Source organism: Macrotis lagotis, chromosome 1, assembly GCF_037893015.1.
Source record: "Macrotis lagotis isolate mMagLag1 chromosome 1, bilby.v1.9.chrom.fasta, whole genome shotgun sequence".
Lineage (NCBI taxonomy): Eukaryota > Metazoa > Chordata > Mammalia > Peramelemorphia > Peramelidae > Macrotis > Macrotis lagotis.
In genome coordinates this window covers 644,718,568-644,740,568 of record NC_133658.1, presented here as the reverse complement: position 1 = coordinate 644,740,568, position 22,001 = coordinate 644,718,568, and the positions used below count along the sequence as shown (strand labels likewise).

The 22,001-nt window shown below is 32.5% G+C and overlaps 2 protein-coding genes across 4 annotated transcripts in view; one reads left to right on the top strand and one right to left on the bottom strand.

Moving 5' to 3' along the window:
* The window catches only part of ARHGEF12 (Rho guanine nucleotide exchange factor 12), a 205,178-nt gene that overhangs the window by 173,398 nt on the left and 9,779 nt on the right, over positions 1–22,001 (bottom strand). The gene's annotated exons all lie outside the window — the stretch shown is intronic.
* LOC141507539 (small ribosomal subunit protein eS4-like) lies at positions 1,215–2,197 on the top strand. Its single transcript, XM_074215284.1, has one exon. It carries the CDS (start codon positions 1,238–1,240, stop codon positions 2,027–2,029), a length of 792 nt encoding a protein of 263 aa, XP_074071385.1. The 5' UTR covers positions 1,215–1,237; the 3' UTR covers positions 2,030–2,197.

The following is a 22,001-nucleotide window of genomic DNA, read 5'->3' as shown; positions in this document are numbered from 1 at the left end:
GAACCACCTGAAAAATCTTACTTTCATCAGATTTGGCTCAAAGAGAGATTAACACTCTCAATTGAGTTTAGAAACTTATCTTAACTTTCAAATACTAAGGAAGGAAAGGGGGAGGGGAAGGGGGAGAGGAAAAAGGTAACTGACAGAAAGAAGGGAAGGAAGAAAGAGCAAAGAGAAAGGGGAAAGAAAGGGGAGAGGTGTTGGATAGAAGGGAGCAAATGCACTGAAGGTAGTATTCAGAAGCATAATGCTGGGGAAAATGGATAAAATGAAAACAGGGGAAAAATACAAATGGAGAGACGATAGAATGGAGGGCAGTAAAGAGTAATTATAACTTTGAATGGGAACGGGATGAAATCTCCCATAAAATATAAGTGAATAGCAGAGTAGATTAAAAACCAGAATCCTACAATATGCTGCTTACAAGTAACTCATTTGAAGCAGAGAGACACATACAGAGTAAATGTAAAAGGTTGAAGCAGAATATATTATGCTTCAGGTGAAGTGAAAAAGGCAGAGGTAGCAATCCTTATCTCAGACAACTGCAAAAATAGATTGCATTAAAAGAGATAAAGAAGGAAACTATATCCTCCTAAAAGTTACCATAGACAATGAAGTAATTTCAATTCTAAGTATGTATGTGCCAAGCAGTCTAGCATCAAAATTCTCAGAGGAGAAGCTGAATGAGTTACAGGAAGACATAGAAAGGAAAATTTCACTGGTGGGAGACCTCAACCTCCCTCTCTCAGAATTAGATAAATCTAACCATAAAATAAATAAGAAGGAGGTTAAGGAGGTAACTAGAACGTTAGGAAACCGAGACATTATAGACCTTTGAAGAAAATTGAATGGGGATAGAAAGGAATATACCTTATTTTCTGCAGTACATGACACCTACACAAAAATTGACCACACACTAGAGCATAAAAAAAGCCTCATAATCAAATGCAGAAAGGCAGAAATAGTGAATATTTTTGTTTCAGGCCATAATGCAATAAAAATCATGAGGAATAATGGGGCATGGAGAGAGAAATCTAAAACTAATTGGAAACTAAATAACCTCTTTTGAAAGAATGGGCTCTTGCCGCGCAGCCCTGGGACCGGCCGGTCGTGCTTCTGGAAAAGACGCCAAGGCCCAGAGGATTAAAGTGACAGGGCCAAACGCAGCCATTAAGTAGTCCCCGACCCTACCTGCAGTCGAGTAAACTTCCTGCTTTATGCCAGATTTAGTGTAGCCATGGCTCGTGGTCCCAAGAAACATCTGAAACGTGTAGCAGCTCCAAAGCACTGGATGCTGGATAAGTTAACAGGAGTATTTGCTCCAAGACCATCTACAGGTCCCCACAAGTTGAGAGAATGTCTCCCCCTCATCATCTTCCTCAGAAACAGGCTCAAGTATGCCCTTACTGGAGATGAAGTAAAGAAGATATGCATGCAGCGATTCATCAAGATTGATGGCAAGGTCCGCACTGATATCACATATCCTGCTGGTTTTATGGATGTCATTAGCATTGAGAAGACAGGGGAACATTTCCGTTTGGTATATGACACAAAGGGACGTTTTGCTGTTTATTGTATCACAGCTGAGGAGGCTAAATATAAGTTATGCAAAGTGGGAAAAATCTTTGTGGGTACAAAGGGTATTCCCCATCTGGTGACCCATGATGCCTGTACTATCCGTTATCCAGATCCCCTCATCAAAGTGAATGATACAGTTCAGATTGATTTAGAAGCTGGCAAAATCATTGATTTCATCAAGTTTGATACTAGAAACCTATGTATGGTGACCGGTGGAGCCAATTTGGGTCAAATTGGTGTGATTACAAATAGGGAGAAACATCCTGGCTCTTTTGATGTTGTTCATGTAAAAGATGCCAATGGCAATAGTTTTGCCACTAGGCTTTCAAACATTTTTGTTATTGGCAAAGGTAATAAGCCTTGGATCTCTCTTCCCAGAGGAAAGTATATCCATCTTACAATTGCTGAGGAGAGAGATAAGAGATTGGCAGCTAAGCAGAGCAGTGGCTAAATGATTGTAAATCATGAGAGAATTTGTAGGTTTTTCAATCAAATTAAGATTTTAAATTCAGTTTTTAAAATGATTATCCTACAAATACACAAATTACACCAAAAAAATAAGAATCTTAAACAGCTCATTTTTATAAAGCAATATTGAACAAGCCATAATGCTTTTCTCTTCTTTCCTTGAATTAGAGTACTTTGTGTATGACTGTTGCATAAAATGGCGTGGAAGATGTGCCTCTATTGGTTTTGCTTAACTTGTTGCATGGGAAGTTTCACTGTGATTGGAGGATGGGGAGAGAAATATTGCAAAATGGCTGATGCTAAAACAAAAGATATTAATAAAACTTAAAGAAAAAAAGAATAAATGGATCAAATAACAAATTATAGATAGAATGCATGATTTCATCCTAAACAATGACAATAATGAGACAACATACCAAAACTTATGGGATACAGTTGAAGCAGTTATTAGGGGATATTTCTAAATGCTTACGTGAATAAATTAGAAAGAATCAATGAACTAAAAAAATTAGAGAAAGAACAAATTTTAAAACCCCAATTAAATATCAAATTAGAAATTCTGAAAATTAAAGGAGAAATTATTAAAATTGAAAGCAAGAAAACTACTGAACAAATAAATAAAACCAATAATTGGTTTTATGAAAAAAAACCAATAAAATAGATAAACCTTTGGTTAATTTGATTTAAAAAAGCAAAAAAACCCAAAAAACAAAATAGTATCAAAAATGAAAAAAGGTGAACTCACCACCAATGAAAAGGAAATTAAAGTAACACTTCCAAACTATTTTACCCAACTGTATGCCAATAAATTTGATAATCTAAGTGAAATGGATGAATATTTACAAAAATATAAGTTGTCCAGGTTAAATAAAGAGGAAAATATATACCTAAATATCCCTATCTACAGGGCCAGATGAATTCACAAGAGAATTCTATCAAACATTTAAGGAACAATTGGTTCCAATTCTATATAAACGATCTGGAAAAATAGATGAAGATGGAACTCTGCCTAATTCCTTGCACGATACCAATATGGGGTGCTGATACCTGAACTAGGAAGTCAAAACGGAGAAATAAAAATGTAGAAATTTCCCTAATGAATGTGAATACAAAAATCTTAAATAAACTCTTAGTAAAGGAATTACAGCAAGTTATCACTAAGATAATACACTGTGACTGAGCAGGATTTATTTCAGAAATGCAGAGCTGAATCAATATTAGGACAACTGTCAACATATTTGATTATATCAATAACAAACCTAACAAATCATATGATTATCTCTCTCACTAGATGCTGAAACAGCCTTTGATAAAATTCAGCACCCATTCCTACTAAAAATACTAGAGAGCATAGGAATAAATGGATTGTTCCTTAGAATGATAAGTAGTATTTATCTGAAACCATCAAGAAGCATTATATGCAATGGAATAAGCTAAAGGCATTCCCAATAAGATCAGGGGGTGAAACAAGGATGTCCATTATCACCACTACTACTGTATTACATTGTATTAGAAATGCTAACTTCAGCAATAAGAAGATATAAAATAAACCCCACATAAATCCTGAGCATTTCTATATATTATTAGTAAGTTACAGCAGCAAGAGTTAGAAAGCAAAATCCCATTAAAGTAACTTCAGACAACATAAAATACTTGGGAGTCTACCTGCCAAGGCAGACTCAGAAACTCTATAAAAACAAACATAAAACACTTTTCACACAAATAAAATCAGATCTAAAAAACTGGGCAAATATCTACTACTCATGGATAGGCCAAGCTAATATAATAAAAATGACAATTCTACCAAAATTAAATTACTTATTTAGTGCCATCCCAATCAAACTTCCAAAAAATTACTTTAGTGAACTAGAAAAAAATGTAACTAAATTTAGATGGAAAAACAAAAAGTCAAGAGTATCAAGGGATTTAGTTTAAAAAAAAAAGTAAAAGAAGGCAGCTAGACCTTACCAGATATAAAATTGTACTATAAAGCATCAGTCATCAAAACTGTCTGGTACTGACTAAGAAACAGAGTGGTGGATCAGTGGAACAGACCAGGTGCAAAAGAGACAGCAGGAAATGATTATATTAATCTGTTGTTTGATCACATTCTTCAATTAAAAACTGCTGGGAAAACTGGAAGATAGTATGGCAGAAACTTGGATTAGACCAACATCTCACACCCTATACCAAGATAAGATCAAAATAGGTAGAGGATTTAGATATAAAAGACAATTTTATAAGCAAACTAGGAGAACAAGGAATAGTTTTATCTGTAAAATCTATGGAAAGAGGAAGAGTTTATGGCCAAGAAGAGATATAGAACATCATAAAAAACAAACTGGATAATTTTGATTACATTAAGTTAGAAAGCTTTTCCACAAACAAAACCACTCTAACCAAGATCAAAAGAAATGCAGTAAATTGGGAAACAATTTTTACAATTAGTGTTTCTGACAAAGGATTCATTTCTAAAATATATAGAGTCAAATTTATTTAAAAAACCCAGCCATTCCTCAACTGACAAATGGTCTAAGGATATACAAAGGCAATTTAAAGACAAGGAAATCAAAACTATCTATAGTCATATGAAAAACTGTTCTAAATCATTACTGAGAGAAATGCAAATTAAAGCATCTCTGAGATACCACCATATGAGGTGGCCAATATGACCAGAAAGGACAATGATCAATGTTGGAAAGGATGTGGGAAATCTGGGTTTGGTGGAGTTGTGAACTCATCCAACCTTTCTGGAGAGCAATTTGGAGTTATGCCCAAAGGGCAATAAAAATGTGCATACCCTTTGATCCAGCAATGCCACTACTTGATCTATGTCCTGAAGAGACCATGAAAAAAGGTAAAAAACATCATTTGTACACAAATATTGACAGCAGCTCTGTTTGTAGTGGCAAAGAAATGGAAATTGAGGGGCTGCCCATTAATTGGGGAATAGCTAAACAAACTGTGGTATATGTATGTGATGGAACACCATTGTTCTACTAGATATCAGGAGGGATGGGATTTCAGAGTAAGATGAGCAAAACCAGAAAAATATTGTACACCCTAACAGCAACATGGGGTGGGGATGATCAAATTTAATAGACTTGCTCACTCCATCACTGCAATAATCAGACAATTTTAGAGTATCTATGATAGGGAATACCATCTGTATCTAGAGAAAGAATTGTAAAGTTTAAACACAGACAAAAGATTATTATCTTCAAGTTTTATAAGCATTATCTTATGTATTACATAATTTTGCTATCTCTAACATTTTATTTCTTCCTCAAGGATATGTTTTTTCTCTCAACCCATTCAATTTTGATTAATACATATCACGGAAACAATGTAAAGATTACAAGACTGCCTTCTATTATGGGGAGGAAGAGGGAGGAGAGAGAGGGAGCAAAATTGTAAAATTCAAAACTTTACCAAAAATGATTGGTTGAAACTACTATTGTATATAATTGGAAAACAAATAAAATATTTCTATAATAAAAAATAAAAAACCTCATCTTTTTCTATTTGTTTTTTGTTTTTTTTTTCTTTCTTGTGGTTCTTGTAGTTTTTACCTTTTGTTCTGATTCTTCTTTCACAATGTGACTACTGTGGAAATAAGTTCAGCATGACTGTACATGTATAACCTATATTAAATTGCTTGCTGTCTTGAGAAGGAGGGGTGAGAGGGAAGAAAGTAGGAAAACTGGAATTCAAAATTTTATAAAAATGAATGTTGAAAATTATCTTTACATGTAAGTGGAAAAGATAAAAAGCAAATACTGAAGAAATAGAATTTAGAATTCAAAACTTTTAAATGTAAAAAAAACAGAATAAAATAAAGCAGAAATAAAAGAGATCTTGGAATACAATTACCCAAAAGGATCAAAAATTGTGTTTATAATCAAGAGTAACTTTCTCTGTTAAGCTAAGTATATTCCAAAAGGGGAAAATTAGATCTTTAATGTCATAGAGGATTTTCAAGTATTGCTGATGGAAACAGCAGAATTTGAGATGTGAACATGAGACTGTTCTGTACAGGACAAATCTAATCTCTCTTTGATATTACAGACCTTCAAAAACTTGAAGAAAATTTTCCTCCCCTCTAAATTTTCTGAATCTCCAGTTCCTTCAAGTGCTCCTTATATAGCATGGTTAAATAAAGCTAACTACCTTGGTAAGTTCCTCTACATATCTTTCCTAAAATGCAACATGTAGAAGAAAGTATATATTTATATCACAGCAAGGATTTGGTAGGAGACAATCTTTTTCTTGCTTGGAAAGCTGTAGACAGGAAGACTCATTTCTGGAGTTCCAATCTGGCCTCAAACACTTACTAGTTGTGTGACCTGGGCAAGTCACTTAACCCTGTTTATCTTATCTTTTTCATAAATGAGCTGGAGAAGGAAATGGCAAACTACTCCAATTATCTTTGTGAAGAAAGCCCCTAATAAAATCAGAGTTGAAAATAACTGAAATTACTGAGTAACAAACAACAAAAACAAATCTTTTTTCTATTTTTTGCTAAGGGTTTATATTTGGAATTGATTATTCTTTGAATGTTTGATAGAATTTACTTGTAAATTCATCTCTATCTGGTTCAGGTCTGTACCATCCTCTACTTGTCCTGTGAGAGTTCATTTATAACTTATTCATTTTCTCTATCACTCCCCAAATTTGGTTTATTATAATTCTCTATTTCTTGTTCCAAGTCTCTTAATCTTTCTAAGCTTCAGTTTCCTGAGATGCAAAATGAAGATGGTAATACTTATATTCATATTCACTACTTTTCAGCATAATTGTGAACAAATGATTTGTAAACTTTAAAATGTGATGTAAATTTGAAATGTTCTTTGTTCTCCCTTGGGCACTTCTTAAGAGGGCTGACTGAGTAATAAGTGCTCAATATATCAAAGGATCATCAGATTTTGAGCTGGGAGAATTATTACAATAGCAAATTTTTTAGTATTAGCAAAGCTAAATTTTAGAATAATGTAGTGCATAGGATGAGAATAGGATTTACTACACTGGTAATTTTTTTTTAAAAAAAAAAAAAAGAGGAGGAAGGAGAGAATAAGAGCAAAAGAACTTTTACCCTTTCAAGCATTCTTAAGGATGCAAAGAACTTCTATTCCTTAGGGAAAGCACCACACATCCGCTATGTGGTGTTTTGGGAAGTTGCTTTTTTTTTCCCATGCTTGAAGCCTCCTTGTTGGGGTAAAGGTCTGAATTTTGCATAAATATTTACCATATTCCATTCTAGCTAACATTGCCTCCTCACTGTTAGTAAAAGGAGACCTTTGCTTGTACAGCCTGAAAATTTTACTGTTATTAATATGACAACTTTGAAGAATGTCCTGAAATCTCATAAGAGTTGAAGAAAATGGGGGTGGGGGAGAAGGGTATTGTAGTAGAGGACTAAGAAAGGCAGAACCCATGGAAAATTTAGTCATTTTTAGCAATGCATGTGTGTGCTTATCATAATAGAATGATAACATTTAATATAGCACTTTATAGTTAGAATTTCAACCTAAAGTGATAAGTTTCAAATACATTCTTATTTGATTCTCCCATAATAACTCTTGAGATAGACAAGGCATTTTACATGTAGAAAAACTGAAGGTAAGAGAGGTTAAATGAACACTAGTGATAAAAAGAATACTAGAACAGGACTTGGTTAACTTGGATTCTACTTCCAACACTGCCATTAACTTACTATTATTTTGGGCAAATCATTTAAACTCTCTGAGTTCAAGTTTCCTTATATTTCAAATGAAATGGTTGGGTTAGCTGCTCTCTTAACTTCAGCATAGATTTCCTATGACTGTGCATGGGTCGCACTAGTGTGTATCAGTGCCAGAATTTGATCCCAAGTCTTCATTGAGTCTAGTGATAACCAATTATTAACCAATAAGCCTTGAAACATCTACTATGTAGTAACTAACTTTGTGCTAAGGAATAATGAAAAACCTTAAACAGTTTTTGCCCTTAAAAAGTTTATATTCTATTGGAGGAAACAAAATGTTTTATATATGATAATTATATACAAAATAAGAAATTGAAGGAGAGGCACTAGCAACTTGGTAGAGATCAGAAAAGGCTTTATGTATAAAGTGGTGCTTGAACTAAACTTTCAAAGAAATAAGGGATTATAAGAAACATAGCTGGGAGTGTATCCCAGGGAACAACTAATATAAAAAGCAGATATAAGATTATGTGTGAAGTGTAATAAAAAAGGTCTGATTAGGCCACAGTGTATGGGGAGGAGGGTAACATATAATAATGGTAGAAAGAAGTGGGATCAACTTAAAAGGGTTTTGAAAGCCAATGAGATTTTTATTCAGCTATTGAAATTTAATGAGTTGAGGAGTGACATGGTCATATTTAACTCTAGGAAAATTACTTCAGCAACTCAGTGTAGAATGAACTGAAGGAGAGAGACTAGGTTAAGAGACCAATTTAGGAAACTATTCAATAATGCAGATAATGTGTAAGGACTTGAACTAAGGAGGTGACAATGTCCATAGAGAGATAGGGAGTTTTTAAGAAATGCTGTAGGAATAGAAATAAGATTTGGGAGAGAAGGGAGTCATATATGGGGTGAAGGGAGCATGAAGAATCTAGAATTATGAGGATAAAAACCTGGATAACTGGAAGAATGAAAATTCTTAACTAGAGAAATTCAGAAAAGAGATGGGTTCTAGAAGAAAGATAATTTTCTATATATTATTTTATAGAAATTACTAAAGCATAAATATTTTAATAAATAGTGTAAGTCCATAATACAAGTAGAAAGTAAAAAGCCCTAAAAATAAGATAAACTACAAGTTCATGTTTCAGAATTCTTTTGTTTTATTTCAGGATGAATGAACTGTTCTGTAAACCTTATAGTAGTGATATCCAAATTTAATATAAAACTACTTCTTCCCTTTGCTTTTAACAATAAAAAAAATTGTTTCCCTCCACTTTTAATAATTTATCCAGATAATTTCATTAGGTCAAATTATATTCAAATAAAATTAAATCATTATAATTTTATAAAATATATATTAAAATAGCATGTACAAATTCATATATTGATTTATGCATTCTTTAAATTTTTCATATTTATAATATCTATATAGATATATAGATATATAGTAACCATTATCCTAATATTAATGGAACAGTAGGCTTGTTTTGTGGCTCAAAGTTTCTTAAAATGTGATGTCATCAATCACATTTATATTCATAATTCTTTTTCAATCACTAATTGAGATGGCTATTTTATCTTTTTAACAGATGCAATAAAAAATCCTTTAACATATATGTAAAATATCTTTTTATTCACTTACCAGATAAAATAAGATTTTCTAGTTCAAGTTCCTGCTTCAAAGAACCAATAGACATTTATTAAAGCCTGCTATATGCCACAAACTGTGTTAAGTTATAGGGATATTCAGAAAGGAAAAAAAAATCTTGCTTTTAGGAAGACTGCTGTCTAACAGTGTCAAGATAACATAAACAACTACCTACGAACAAGACATAAATAGGATAAACTGAGACAATCAAAAGAGAGAAGGCTCTCCAATTAGGGTGTGATCATGAAAAACTTCTTGCAGAAGGTAGCTTGATTTTTTTTTTACACTTAATATTTTTTCAAAATATATGTAAAGATAACTTTCAGCATTCATTTTTTCTAAGATTTTGAGTTCCAAATTTTCCTCCCCCCTTTCTACTCCTAATTTTCCCACATCTCCAACATTTATCATTTTCCTTTTCTGTCACATTAGCCAACTTAATAGGTGTGAGGTAGTATCTCTGAGTAGTTTTAATTTGCATCTCTCTAATCAAAAGTGATTTAGAACATTTTTTTCATATGACTATAGTTTTAATTTAGAAGTTAGGATTTTAACAAAGTCAGGAAAACCAAGAGGGAGAAATGAAGAAGAAAATTCCAAGCCAATGAAGAGATGGAGTCAGGAGACGACAGAGTATTGTGTGAAAGCATAAAGAAGAGAATCAGTTTTATTGGATCACTGGTTACTGGAACAGGATGTATAAAGACTGGAAAGTTTGTGAAGTTCTTTAAAAGTCAAAGAGGATTTTATGTAGGTTCTTGAAAGTTAGGGGAATAACTGGAGTTGACCGAGTAGGGCAATGATATGGTTAAATTGGGGCTTTAAGAAAATCAATTTGACAACTGAGTTGGAATAAACTTAGAACAGAAAGGCAGCAGGCTACTGTAGTAATCCAAGCATGAGTTGAAAAGTATCCACACTAGGGTAGTGGCAGTGGAAAAAGTAGAGAAGGGGAGATGTACTAGAATTCATCAATCAACAAGGCTTGAGAATAAATTGGATTTGAAAGATAAAAAGGTGAGAAATGAAGGATTATACTTGGGTTTCAAGCTTGTATGACTAGGACAATGGTAGTGATATACTTGAAAGTAACAGGGAAGTTACAAAGGAATGAGAATTCAAGGAGAAGGATAATGGATTCAGTTTTGGATACAACGATTTTAAGCTGTTTACAGGACATCCAACTAAAATGACCAAAAGTCAGAAGATGTGAGTTAGGACTGAGTAAGAGATCTGATAATCACTAATATTTAATGTTGTTCCACCATTTCAGCTGCAATAAATTCTCCACCTGGGGTTTCCTTAAGAAAGATATTATAGTAGTTTGCCATTCCCTTCTCCAGGATCATTTTATGGATGAAGAAACTGAGACAGACAGGGTTAAAGTGACCTTCCTAGGTTCATACAGAAATAAGTATCTGAAGGGGTGACTAGGTGGCACAGTGGATAAAGCACCGGTCAGGAGTACCTGGGTTCAAATCTGGTCTCAGACACCTAATAATCACCTAGCTGTGTGGCCTTGGGCAAGCCACTTAACCGTTTGCCTTGCAAAAAAAAAAAAAAAAAAAAAAGTAAGTATCTGAGACCAGATTTGAACTCAGGAAGATAAGTCATCTTGACTCCAAGTCCAGCACTCTATCCACCTTGCCACCTAGCTACCCAAATCACTGACATAAAAATGATAACTGAAAATTTATATGATTTCAGAGTTGTTGAGTCCCTTTTCTGGACTTCCTCAATCTTCCCAGGCAGGTGTTGGAGGGGCGGGAGACAAGGAAAACAAGTTTCTCCCTATATACCAAGGTCTCCAAGTACTCCAAGGGCTCTGTTTATTTACCAAAACACCAGTGCTTAAATAACTTCCCAGTCTCTAATCCATTCCCACTCCCATGGCACTCAGTAAAATAAGGCTCTGGTGCTCAAGGACCAGGTGAAGATAATTTACAGTGCTCCCAGACACAATAGTCCCTAACACAGAGTGAAGTAAGCAGAACTGGAACAATTCATACAAGAATAAGAGCACTATAAAAGCACTGATAAATGTGCAGTGACTAAGCAGGATTTCCAGAGCACTAAAGATGTAACATACTGCCCATGTATCCTGACAGATGAGATGGGTTTTTTGCTTTTTTTTTTACGTGTTTTTAATGATTAAGTTATTTAATTGGTATAGCTTATAGGTAAAAAGGGTCAAAGTCAGATTTCAAATTCGGGTCTTTTTACTACAAGTTAAACCAAATATCTAAGACACCCTAAATCCTATAAAACCTTAAAGAAATATAAAATGTTAATTTTTATTACACAGATCATCATGTATCTGATTCTATATCTTAGTTGCTCCTTTAAAGAGAACTTTCTTTATATAGTCCAAAAAAAAGCTTATGTTCAAAAGATATAAAAATGATGAGGAAGTTTTGTTTCAATTATCCATATTATGTCCTAATAAAATTTACAATTTTTTCTTTAGTCACATAAAAGCAAAAATAGTTATTATAGGACCAATAATAAAAATAAAATTTGCCATTTACATAGCTTCTTAAAGTTTTCAAAGCACTTTATAGATATTTCATTTTATCCTTACAACTGCCCTGTGAGTTAATTCGATAGTTATTATGTTCATTTTAGAGATGAAAAGACTGAGGCAGGGAGAAGCAAACATGATCACACAAGCAATTAAATGTCTGGGAAAGAATTCAATCTCAATTCTCTACTAACTCCAAGTCTAACACTCTATTATACCATGATGCCTCAGCTAAAAGAGAATATAAATGTAAATGTAAAAATGTGAAAACTAAAATAGCATTACAAGAATATCATTAGTATTTACTGGTTCCAAAGGAATATTACTAAATTAAATATTCCCTTAAAAGAGGTAATAGAAAAGTTGAAGTTTAATCACTAACAATCCATAACAGAAACATTTCAGACATTTTATTACTACATTTTAATATTTATGCCACATTCAATTTGTATTTTTTAAAAAAAGCAGAATAACGAAAGAAAATTTGACCAATATAGTCATTATAAAAGTATACAACCTAACATGCCTACACTCTTCCTTCCTTGTGTTGTGAACAACAGAATATGTCCCTTTAAGAAACCAATATTGAGAGGCAGCTAGGTGGCGTAATGGATAAAGCCCCGGCCTTGGAGTCGGGAGTACCTGGGTTCAAATCTGGTCTCAGACACTTAATAATTACTTAGCTGTGTGGCCTTTGGCAAGCCACTTAACCCCATTTGCCTTGCAAAAACCTTAAAAAAAAAAAAAGGAAAAAAAAGAAAGAAACCAATATTGATTATTGTATTTAATTTAAATTTTAACTTGAACCCTTTATAAGCATAATACTGTCAATTTCTACACTTAGAAATATAGTAACACAGATATATTTAAATATATAATCTGAGCCATTATAAGAAGACCCAGCTTTGAATCCCAGGCTCAGATACTCACTAGAAATGTGACCATTGATAAGTGCAATTAACTTCTGTGGGCTTAAAAGTTCATCATCTATAAAATGAGGTTAATATTTGCACATTCCCTAATTCAAGGGATATGGGGTGAGGAAAAATGTTTGAAAACATTTAACACTATAGAAATATGAATTACCAGAATTGATATGACAACTTAAAATTGAGGAATGTGAGTTTTATGGTTATCAGCAATTTTTTAATATTTGGAGTTATTTTATTTTTTGAGTAATAAATATTTTTTTTAAATTAATCTATGCCTCACACTACCCTTTAAATTGAGCAAATAAAAAAACCCTGAAAAACTGTCAGTTAAAACAGATTTTCACATTAGCCATTTCTGCCTCTTTCTGCATTTTTTAAGTTCATCACCTCTCTGGAAGGAGAGTAGAATATTTCACTTTCAGTCTTTTAGAATTGTGGTTACTGTTGCACTGATGATCAAAGCTCTAAAATCTTTAAACAATGATGCTTTTCTCAATAATGTTATCATCATATTAACTGTTCTAATTCTGCTTTGTTTGCTTTACATCAGTTTCCTCTGAAATTATCCATTTTGTCATTTCTTATGATGCAAAAGTAATCCATTACTTTCACAACCTATTCATTTTTTTAGCTATTCCCCAAAATATTTCCTTATTTCCCTATTTTTGGCTATCAAAAGACAAAAACAAAAATTATTAACAGAATTTTAATAAATATGGATCCTTTTCTTCTTTCTTTTGATTTCTTTGAGGAAAAGGACCAGTAGTGGTATCACAAGGGGGTACACACAATTGAGTAACTTTCTGAGCACAGTTCCAAATTGCTAGACCAAGGCCAGACCAAATCACAGTTCCACCATCAGTATACCTGTTTTCCCATAGCTTCTCCAACAGCTTTCATTTTCTTCTTGACATTTCTGCCAAACTGATAGGTACAAGATGGAATATAAAAGTTAATTTAATTTGAATTCCTCTAATTATATGTGACATGTATAATACATATATATATATATATATCATGATTATTGATAACTTAGACTTGTCCCTTTAAAAATTATGTTTTCAGTTCCTTTGCTTATCTATTAGAGAATAGCTCTCTTGCCATAGAAAATTGAATCAGCTCCTTGTGTATCTTAGAAATTAATCATTTATCAAGATATTTCAAAGATTCATTCCCAGTTAGTTGTTTCCCTTCTAATTTTTACCAACTAATATGTCTGTGCAAAGATTTTTAATTTTAAATAATCAAAATTCTCCATTTTATCTTGCATGATTCTACCACTGGTTCAGTCACAAACTCTTCCCTTATCCCTAAATATATCCTATTGTATTTGTCTTCTGTTTGTTGTGTACTGTCTGTTCTACTCAGTTCCAAATTGTTCAAATGATTAGTGTTGTGGTAGTTTGAGGAAAGGTATTGATAAACCCTCTTCCTGCCTATGGTTTTTTACATTATTGCTGAGGTTTCTGATCTTTTTACTCTTCTGCATGAATTTCATTATTTTTCTAACTGTATAAAATATTCTTTTGGGAGTTTGCTACAACACTGAATAATTAAATTAACTGAGGGTACAGTATTGTCATTTTTCTTAAACTGACTTCACTTATCAATAATTAATGCTTCTCCAATTATTTAGGTTTATCTTTATGCAGTATATTTTACAGAGTCAAATAATAGGTGAATATTGAAAGATATACTTCCAAATAATTTGTAACTTATCTAGCTTTTTGAATAGAATTTCTCTTTCTCATTTTTCTTGCTAAGTTTTGTTGAATATAGCTATATATAGATATGTATCTATATATATATGATTTATATGGATTTATAGCTTATGATTATGCTTAAGTTATTACTTCAATTAACTTTTAAAAAACTAAATCTCTAAGTATGCCACTATAATCATCTACAAAAAGTGATAATTTTGTTTTTTTCTTGGTCAATTTCTTTAACTTTATCTTGCCTTATTGTCATATCTAATATTTCTAGTATTACATTAAATAGTAGTGGTAATAATGGAAACCTTTGTTTTCCTTCTAATCTTACTTAACTTTTCTCTATTACACAACATTTGCTCTTGAATTTATATAAAAACTACTTGCAATTTAGGCAAAAGTCTATTTATTTCTACAAGTCCTATAGATTTAATAGAAATGTGTTAAGATTTTTGTCAAAAGTCTTTTTACCATCTAATAATATAATCATATGGTTGTTATCTACATTATCATAGTTCATTATAGTTACAGTCTATTGAGCCAATCCTGCATTCTTAGTATAAACCCACCTGATCATATTCCTAACATATTTTCATGACTTACTTGCTAATATTTAAAATTCTTAAACCAATGTTCATTAAAGATATTTCTAATTTATTTTTATTTCTCTGCTCTATCTCTCCCTGGATTGGGTATTGAATCATAGAAATTAGAAAGCTATCTTCTTTTAATATTATTGGAGTCTATATACTAAAGGAATTAATTATTCTATGATTATTTGATAAAATTATTTGTGAATTCACACAGTCCTGGAATTTTGTTTTATTTTTGCTTTGGGAGTTTATGGCTGGTTCAAATTCTTTTTCTCATACTGGCTTATTTAAATAGAACTTTCTTTTGTTAAATTGTATATATATATTTACATTTTTATAAGTACTTATGTTTTCTTAGCATAAAAGAGTTCCTAATAACATTATTTCTTCAATTTCAAAGAACTTTTTTTTAAATTTTTGATATGAACAATTTGGTTTTCCTTTCTTTTTAAAAAAAATCACATGTGTAGGGGCAGCTAGGTAGCACAGTGGATAGAGCACCAGCCCTGGAGTCAGGAGGGCCTGAGTTCAAATCTGACCTCAGACACTTAATTGGCTAGCTATGTGGCCTTGGGCAAGTCACTTAACCCCATTTGCCTTGAAAAAGCCTAAAAAAAATCAAGTGGGTCAGTTTTATGTATTTATTAGTTTTTCTTTCTTTTTTTTAAAAAAATGCCCTAAGTTTATTTACCAATTTCAATGACCTTTTAGTATTAAAGTAATTTTTTAAATTTAAGAATTTTACTTTATTTGTGAGCATTCTTTGATCCATTATTCATATTCTAAATTACATACTCAATTCATTGATATTCTTTTTCTCTTGTTGATTAAAGTTTTTAGAGAAAAAAAAATTTCTTCTCAGTAATACTTAAGTGGAATTTTATAATTTTTAATATGTTAGCTCTATCACTTCTTGTATAAAAATGAAAATTTCTATTATTTATAAAATTTTTCTTTGTCCTATTAGTTTTTGATAATTATGTATGTCTTAGATACATAGATGACTAAATTTGGAGTATGAGGGAAAGACATTATAATAAAAGCATTCAATAATTGGTTCCCTCTTTAAAAAGGACTAGTAAGGAATAGTCAAACTTTATTTTTCACATTTTTAATGTTTCATTTGGACCTACAAACACATGTATTACTAGTATTATTCTTTTGCATAAATAAGAAGATTAAAAATTTAGAACCATAAGAAACCTGAAAATGTCTTTAGTTCAGTCATGGACTAAAGATTGGCTATTTGAGCAACAACAGAACTTGTGGAAATCAATGAAAACTAAAGCAGGGTTTATCATCATCATCATCGTTAATTAAATTTGTAATGTACACATATGAGGCAGTGTTTGACAAGATTATACCTGATGGGGGCAGCTGGGTGGTAAAATGGATAGAGCACCGGACCTGGAATCAGGAGTACCTGAGTTCAAATCTAGCCTCAGACACTAATCTCCTAGCTATGTGATCTTGGACAAGTCATTTAGCCCCAGTGCCTTGCTGAAAATAAAATTATACCTGACAATAACTTAACATTCAATTATTATTTTAAAGGTTACAATTCCATCTAAAATGTTTTAACCCCATGTTCAAAGGTAATAGCAATTGAAACTTTAAATAATGAAAAAGAAATCAAGTAGCAAAAACTAGAGATTTTTAACATCTAAGCTACCTTAAAATTTAAAAGTTTATCTTTAACCAAGATACATTTTATTCAATAGATATTCATTAAACAACTACAAAGTGGGTAATATACATGGTCCTGGTTACAAAGCAAAAAAAAAAAATTTCACTCTGCCCTCAAGGAGAGCACATTAACTTGATTATAGAAGTCCTATATTCTCACAAATAAGTGATTTTATAGACTATTTTTTAGAACCTGTAAAGCATGATTTATCACAGGAGTGTAGCAGGGATTTATCCTCTATCTTTCTCAGAGAAGCAATTCTTGGTTCGAGCAACTACAAGGTGCTTTGATGCCTGCTCACAATTATATGGTGACCCAGTATTTTGAAGACTTGTCATTTTGGGCATGATATGTGTTCTCTTTCCCCCATGACCAATGAGGGTGGAGGGCAATTAGTAAGAATGGGGTATCAGTTTAAAGAAGGGACAGTTTCCAAACTGGCCTTTCTACTTTGACTCTCCTCCATGGCAAATAGTATATTCTTTGTTCTGACTCTCCCATTTCGGGGTGGTGGGGGCTGGGGGGGGTGGTGGAAGGGGGGAGCAGGGAGCAAGAAGCACCGGGCAGCAGGATGGAATAGCTAAATCATTTATCATATATGTAAAAAATATACTCAGGAAAAACTGGCTATTTTCTAAACTAGAAACAACCCACAAAACATTTAAAGATTGCTCAATCACTCTGTTATTCTTCTTTTAAAAAGAAACATGCTTTCATGGTTAAGAAGTTTATTCTAGGGGCGGCTAAGTGGCGCAGTGAATAGAGCGCCGCAGTCAGGAGTATCTGAGTTCAAATCTGGCCTCAGACACTTAATAATTACCTAGCTGTGTGGCCTTGGGCAGGCCACTTAACCCCATGCCTTACAAAAAAACCTTTAAAAAAAAGTTTATTCTACTTTTTTTATAAGCATTTGTTTCCCCCTCCTACAATCCATCCCAATTGAACAATTTTAAAAATAAAAGGAAAAAGAAAATAGTCAAATAAAAAAAATTCCTACATTAACCATATCCAAAAAAAATGTATGCTTCCTTCTGAATTTTAAGTCTATTATACCTTAGGCAGGAGGTAGATAGCAAGCTCCATTTTTTAGTCTTTAGTTCTAAGTCTTTCAAAGTGAACTTTCTTTATAATGTTGTCATATAAATTGCTCTTCTAATTCTACTTACTTTATTTTGCATCATTTTAGAGATTTTCCTAGCTTCCTCTAAAACTGTCCATTTGTTATTTCTTTTGGTTCAGTAATATTCTATTACATTCACATAATTTGTTTAGCTATTTCCCAATGGAAGCTATATCATACTTTATAAATTACTTCAAATGTTTAACTTTGGCAAGGAAAATAATCTTTAAAAAAAATAGCTAGAATGCTACATTCAGTTCAATAAATTACAATCAGTTTCATCACTACATTTTTTAAACTTAATTTTCATTTTTGGAGGTGTGATTGTATCCTCAGTTCCATTTAGTTGTGATTGCATGGTATAAAACTTATCATTTATACTTTGTATGCAGACTACACACTCCATTTATCTTTAAACACTGTGTAGAAAATCTCAGCCAGGTAAATCTTCTAAACTCATATATTCACTAGAAACCACAAACCTCCCAATCCTACATAGAAGGGGTATCTTAAATGCCACAATTCTTCTATGATATTAATAAAGTAAACTATTATCCTGATGAAAGTAGTCATAATCTGAAAACTTCAGAGGATTAAGGTTTTTTCTCTGATGAAAACAGGAAAAAAATGAATGAATGATAATTTGAGAATTCAAAATTTCTATGAAGAGAGAAAATGTTGATTTTATTTATAAGTAACCATATCAGAAACATTTTCCACTGTATTTCCTATTCAGACTCTGAAGTAGAATAAATGAACTAAACAAAGTTAGGAAAACTGAAGTCACTTAGATGTTACTGAAAGTAGATTTAATGGAAAAGAGAGGGTCAGTTAAAAAATACAAATTTAGTAAGAATCTGCTCCTGTCCTTTATCATATAGCAAAAATCATTATTTTCAAAGGATTTAAAATAAAACATACTATGTCATAAGTACAAATTTTTATTTAATTGGCTCTATGTCCTGTCTATATATCACTGTCATCTGTCAAATTATAAATAAAGGACAAGGACACTGTTTAATCTGTTTGGTACAGTCTCACATGGAACCAAGAAAGTATTTGCTAAATTGATCAGGGGTGCCTAAACCACAGCCCTCAGAGTCCATTCATGCAGTGTTATTATATTTTTTATTATTATACTCATTGGTCGTATGGATTAAAATGCAATTATAAAAATATTAAATTCTATATGCGATCTCTGACAAATTTGTGTTGGGTGATGTGGTCCAGAAGAGCAAAAGGCTGATCACACAGGGTTGGGGGGTTTTTTTTGGTTATATGATGATCTTAAATTGTCCTTGGGAAATGGTAGCTCTGTAAAAGTTTCTAACCTAACACCCTAACAGCAATATGGGGGTGATGATCAACTGTAAAGGACCTGCTCAATCCATCAGTGCAACAATCAGGCAAAATTTTGGGATGTCTATGATAGAGAATACCATCTATATCCAGAAAAAGAATTGTGGAGTTTGAACAAAGATCAAAGACTGTTATCTTTAATTTAAAAGAAAAACCATTATCTTATTATGTAATTTTGCTATCTCTTATACTTTATTTTTTTTCTTTAAGGATATGATTTCTCTCTCATCACATTCAACTTAGTTCAATGTATACCATGGAAACAATGTAAAGACTAACTGACTGCCTTCTGTGGGGGAGGAAAGTGAGATTGGGGGGAAAATTGTAAAATTCAAAATAAATAAAAAATTTTTTTAAAAAAAGATGATAAAGGGAAGAAAATGAAAAAAAGTTTCTAACCCAGCTTTAAGCTGACTAGATATGGCTCTAATCACCTCAAAAATTACAGATTCCATAAGAAATGGTTAATTAGCTCTAGGGAAGAATGAGTCATAAAATTCAGATTATAAAACCTTAAATGTGGGGCTGCTAGGTGGTGCAGTGAGAGCACCAGTCCTGAGTCAGGAGTACCTCAGTTCAAATCTGGCCTCAGACACTTAATAATTACCTAGTTGTGTGACCATGGAGAAATCATTAAATCCCATTGCCTAGCAACCCCCCCCCCAAATCTTAAATTGGATCAATCAGGTGTTTAATTTAGGTCTATAACAATAATATTCCCTAGCTACAGAAATCCAATTTTTTTCACAAGAAGGAGAAAGAAAGAGCTACACTCCATAGCTATTCCTCTATGTTGGATAAAGCCACCAATGGTGTGGGAATGGTACAGAGAATCACTGGTTTAGAATAAGAAGGGGACTCCAGAAGCCACTTTCTGCAACCTGTTATTATGTAGGTAAGGAAAGAGTGGCTTAGAGAAGTTAAGTAATTTGCCAGTGTCATATGGCTACAAAGTTTCAGAGTCAGGAAATTTGAAACTCTTAAGCCTAAATCCAACACTCTATCCATTAAAACATGCAGTTAGGGCTTGATAGGAATGTCAAGGCTGCATATGTCTCTATAGTTTTGTTGGGGATAACCTGGGATTGGTAGTAGTCATCCTTTGTGACTAGGTTCTCCCAAGACCTTTCCAGTTCTTGTTTTCTATTTAACTTCAGTATTAAAAGTTCAGTCCTTTCCTATGCACTTGGGATAGAAACAATCTTCAAGTCCCCCTTACAAAGAATATTTAGCAAAATTACAGTAGTTTATATTAAAATTGTTACTGTGAAAGGTCATTGGTGGGACAAAATAACGCAGTAATGAATACATAATCTACTAACAACTATTAAGTCTTAGAATGAATTGGTATTTTTAATGCTCTTAAATTCAACAATCTTAAGATGCTGAAAATTAGATTATTTCTTTATCAAAATTTTAAAGGATCTCTATCCAATGGTTTATAACACTTAAAAAGTTCTGCAGTTCTAACAATTATCTATCTACAAAATTAACAGTATAAATGAATATGAGATTTTAATAAGTCATTCTAACTTTCTTTTTGAAAGTAAGTATCATTGACAAAGAGCTCCCTGCATTCATGGAAGCAGTAAAAAGAAAAGTTAGGAATCCTTTCAATTGGCTTCATTCCATTAGAAGCTCAATGAAAACTGGAAACCGCTAGAAAACCAAATCTGTGGCAATGTTATTTTTTTCACAGTTAATTACCTGCTTCAGCTTTACTCCTTCCCCCAAAAGTGAATTTGTATGTTAGAGAAAGGGAGGAAGGCATTCTGAGAGGAACAAATATTCCCCCCCCAAAAAAAAACACAAAATGAAATCAAAACTGTTTCTATCAAGTCCTATAATACACTACATTCACTGCCTTCTCCTGACACCTTTCAGTCAAAAGAAATATGACCTAAAGATACAAGAAAGTGATAACCAATAGTTTAACTCTCTCCTTCATAAAGTAATCCACAAATCTGACAATTAATTATAGGATCAAACTGAAGCTTTGTCGGACCTCCACCCCTTAAAATGTAAGCATCAAAAAAGCTGAAAAAAAAATCATACATGGTCAACAGTAAAGGAGACAATTAAGGAAAAAAACTTATTTAAAAATTAGCTTCATTTTTCAGATTCCTACAATCAGGTGGGATCAGCAAAATCAGCAACCATAAAACTGTTAGTAAACACAAAAGAAAGCATTCTCATTATGACTTTTGTAGAACTCCAGTTAAACAAGCAGAAAACTTTGCTCTGGGCAGTTAAAACCAGTGAACAAGTCTCAACCAGTGCCTGCTCTGCTATAGGACAAGGCACCTATTTCATAAAATGAACCTGTCTAGAATAAAATCTTAAGTACAGAAATTAAAAGAAGGATTGTAAAGATAGGGGAGCAGGATTTCTGTTCAGGAGAACTGCTCTTACCATCTTCATAAAATGACCACCTCCATGTACAATGGAGTAAGACATAACCTGCATGAAAATTCTTCTTAGAAATGTGATTATTTTTGTAATAACACACATATATATATATATATAAAACGATCATATATAAAAATGTATTCTTAGAAACATGTGAAGTTATCTTTCTAATAACATTTGTATATTACTAGCTCATATAAAAATGTCTGTATCTTTAATCAAAGGATTTTTAAGCACTTTATGACCATTATAACCTAAAAGGTAGATACAAATGACCATCATTTT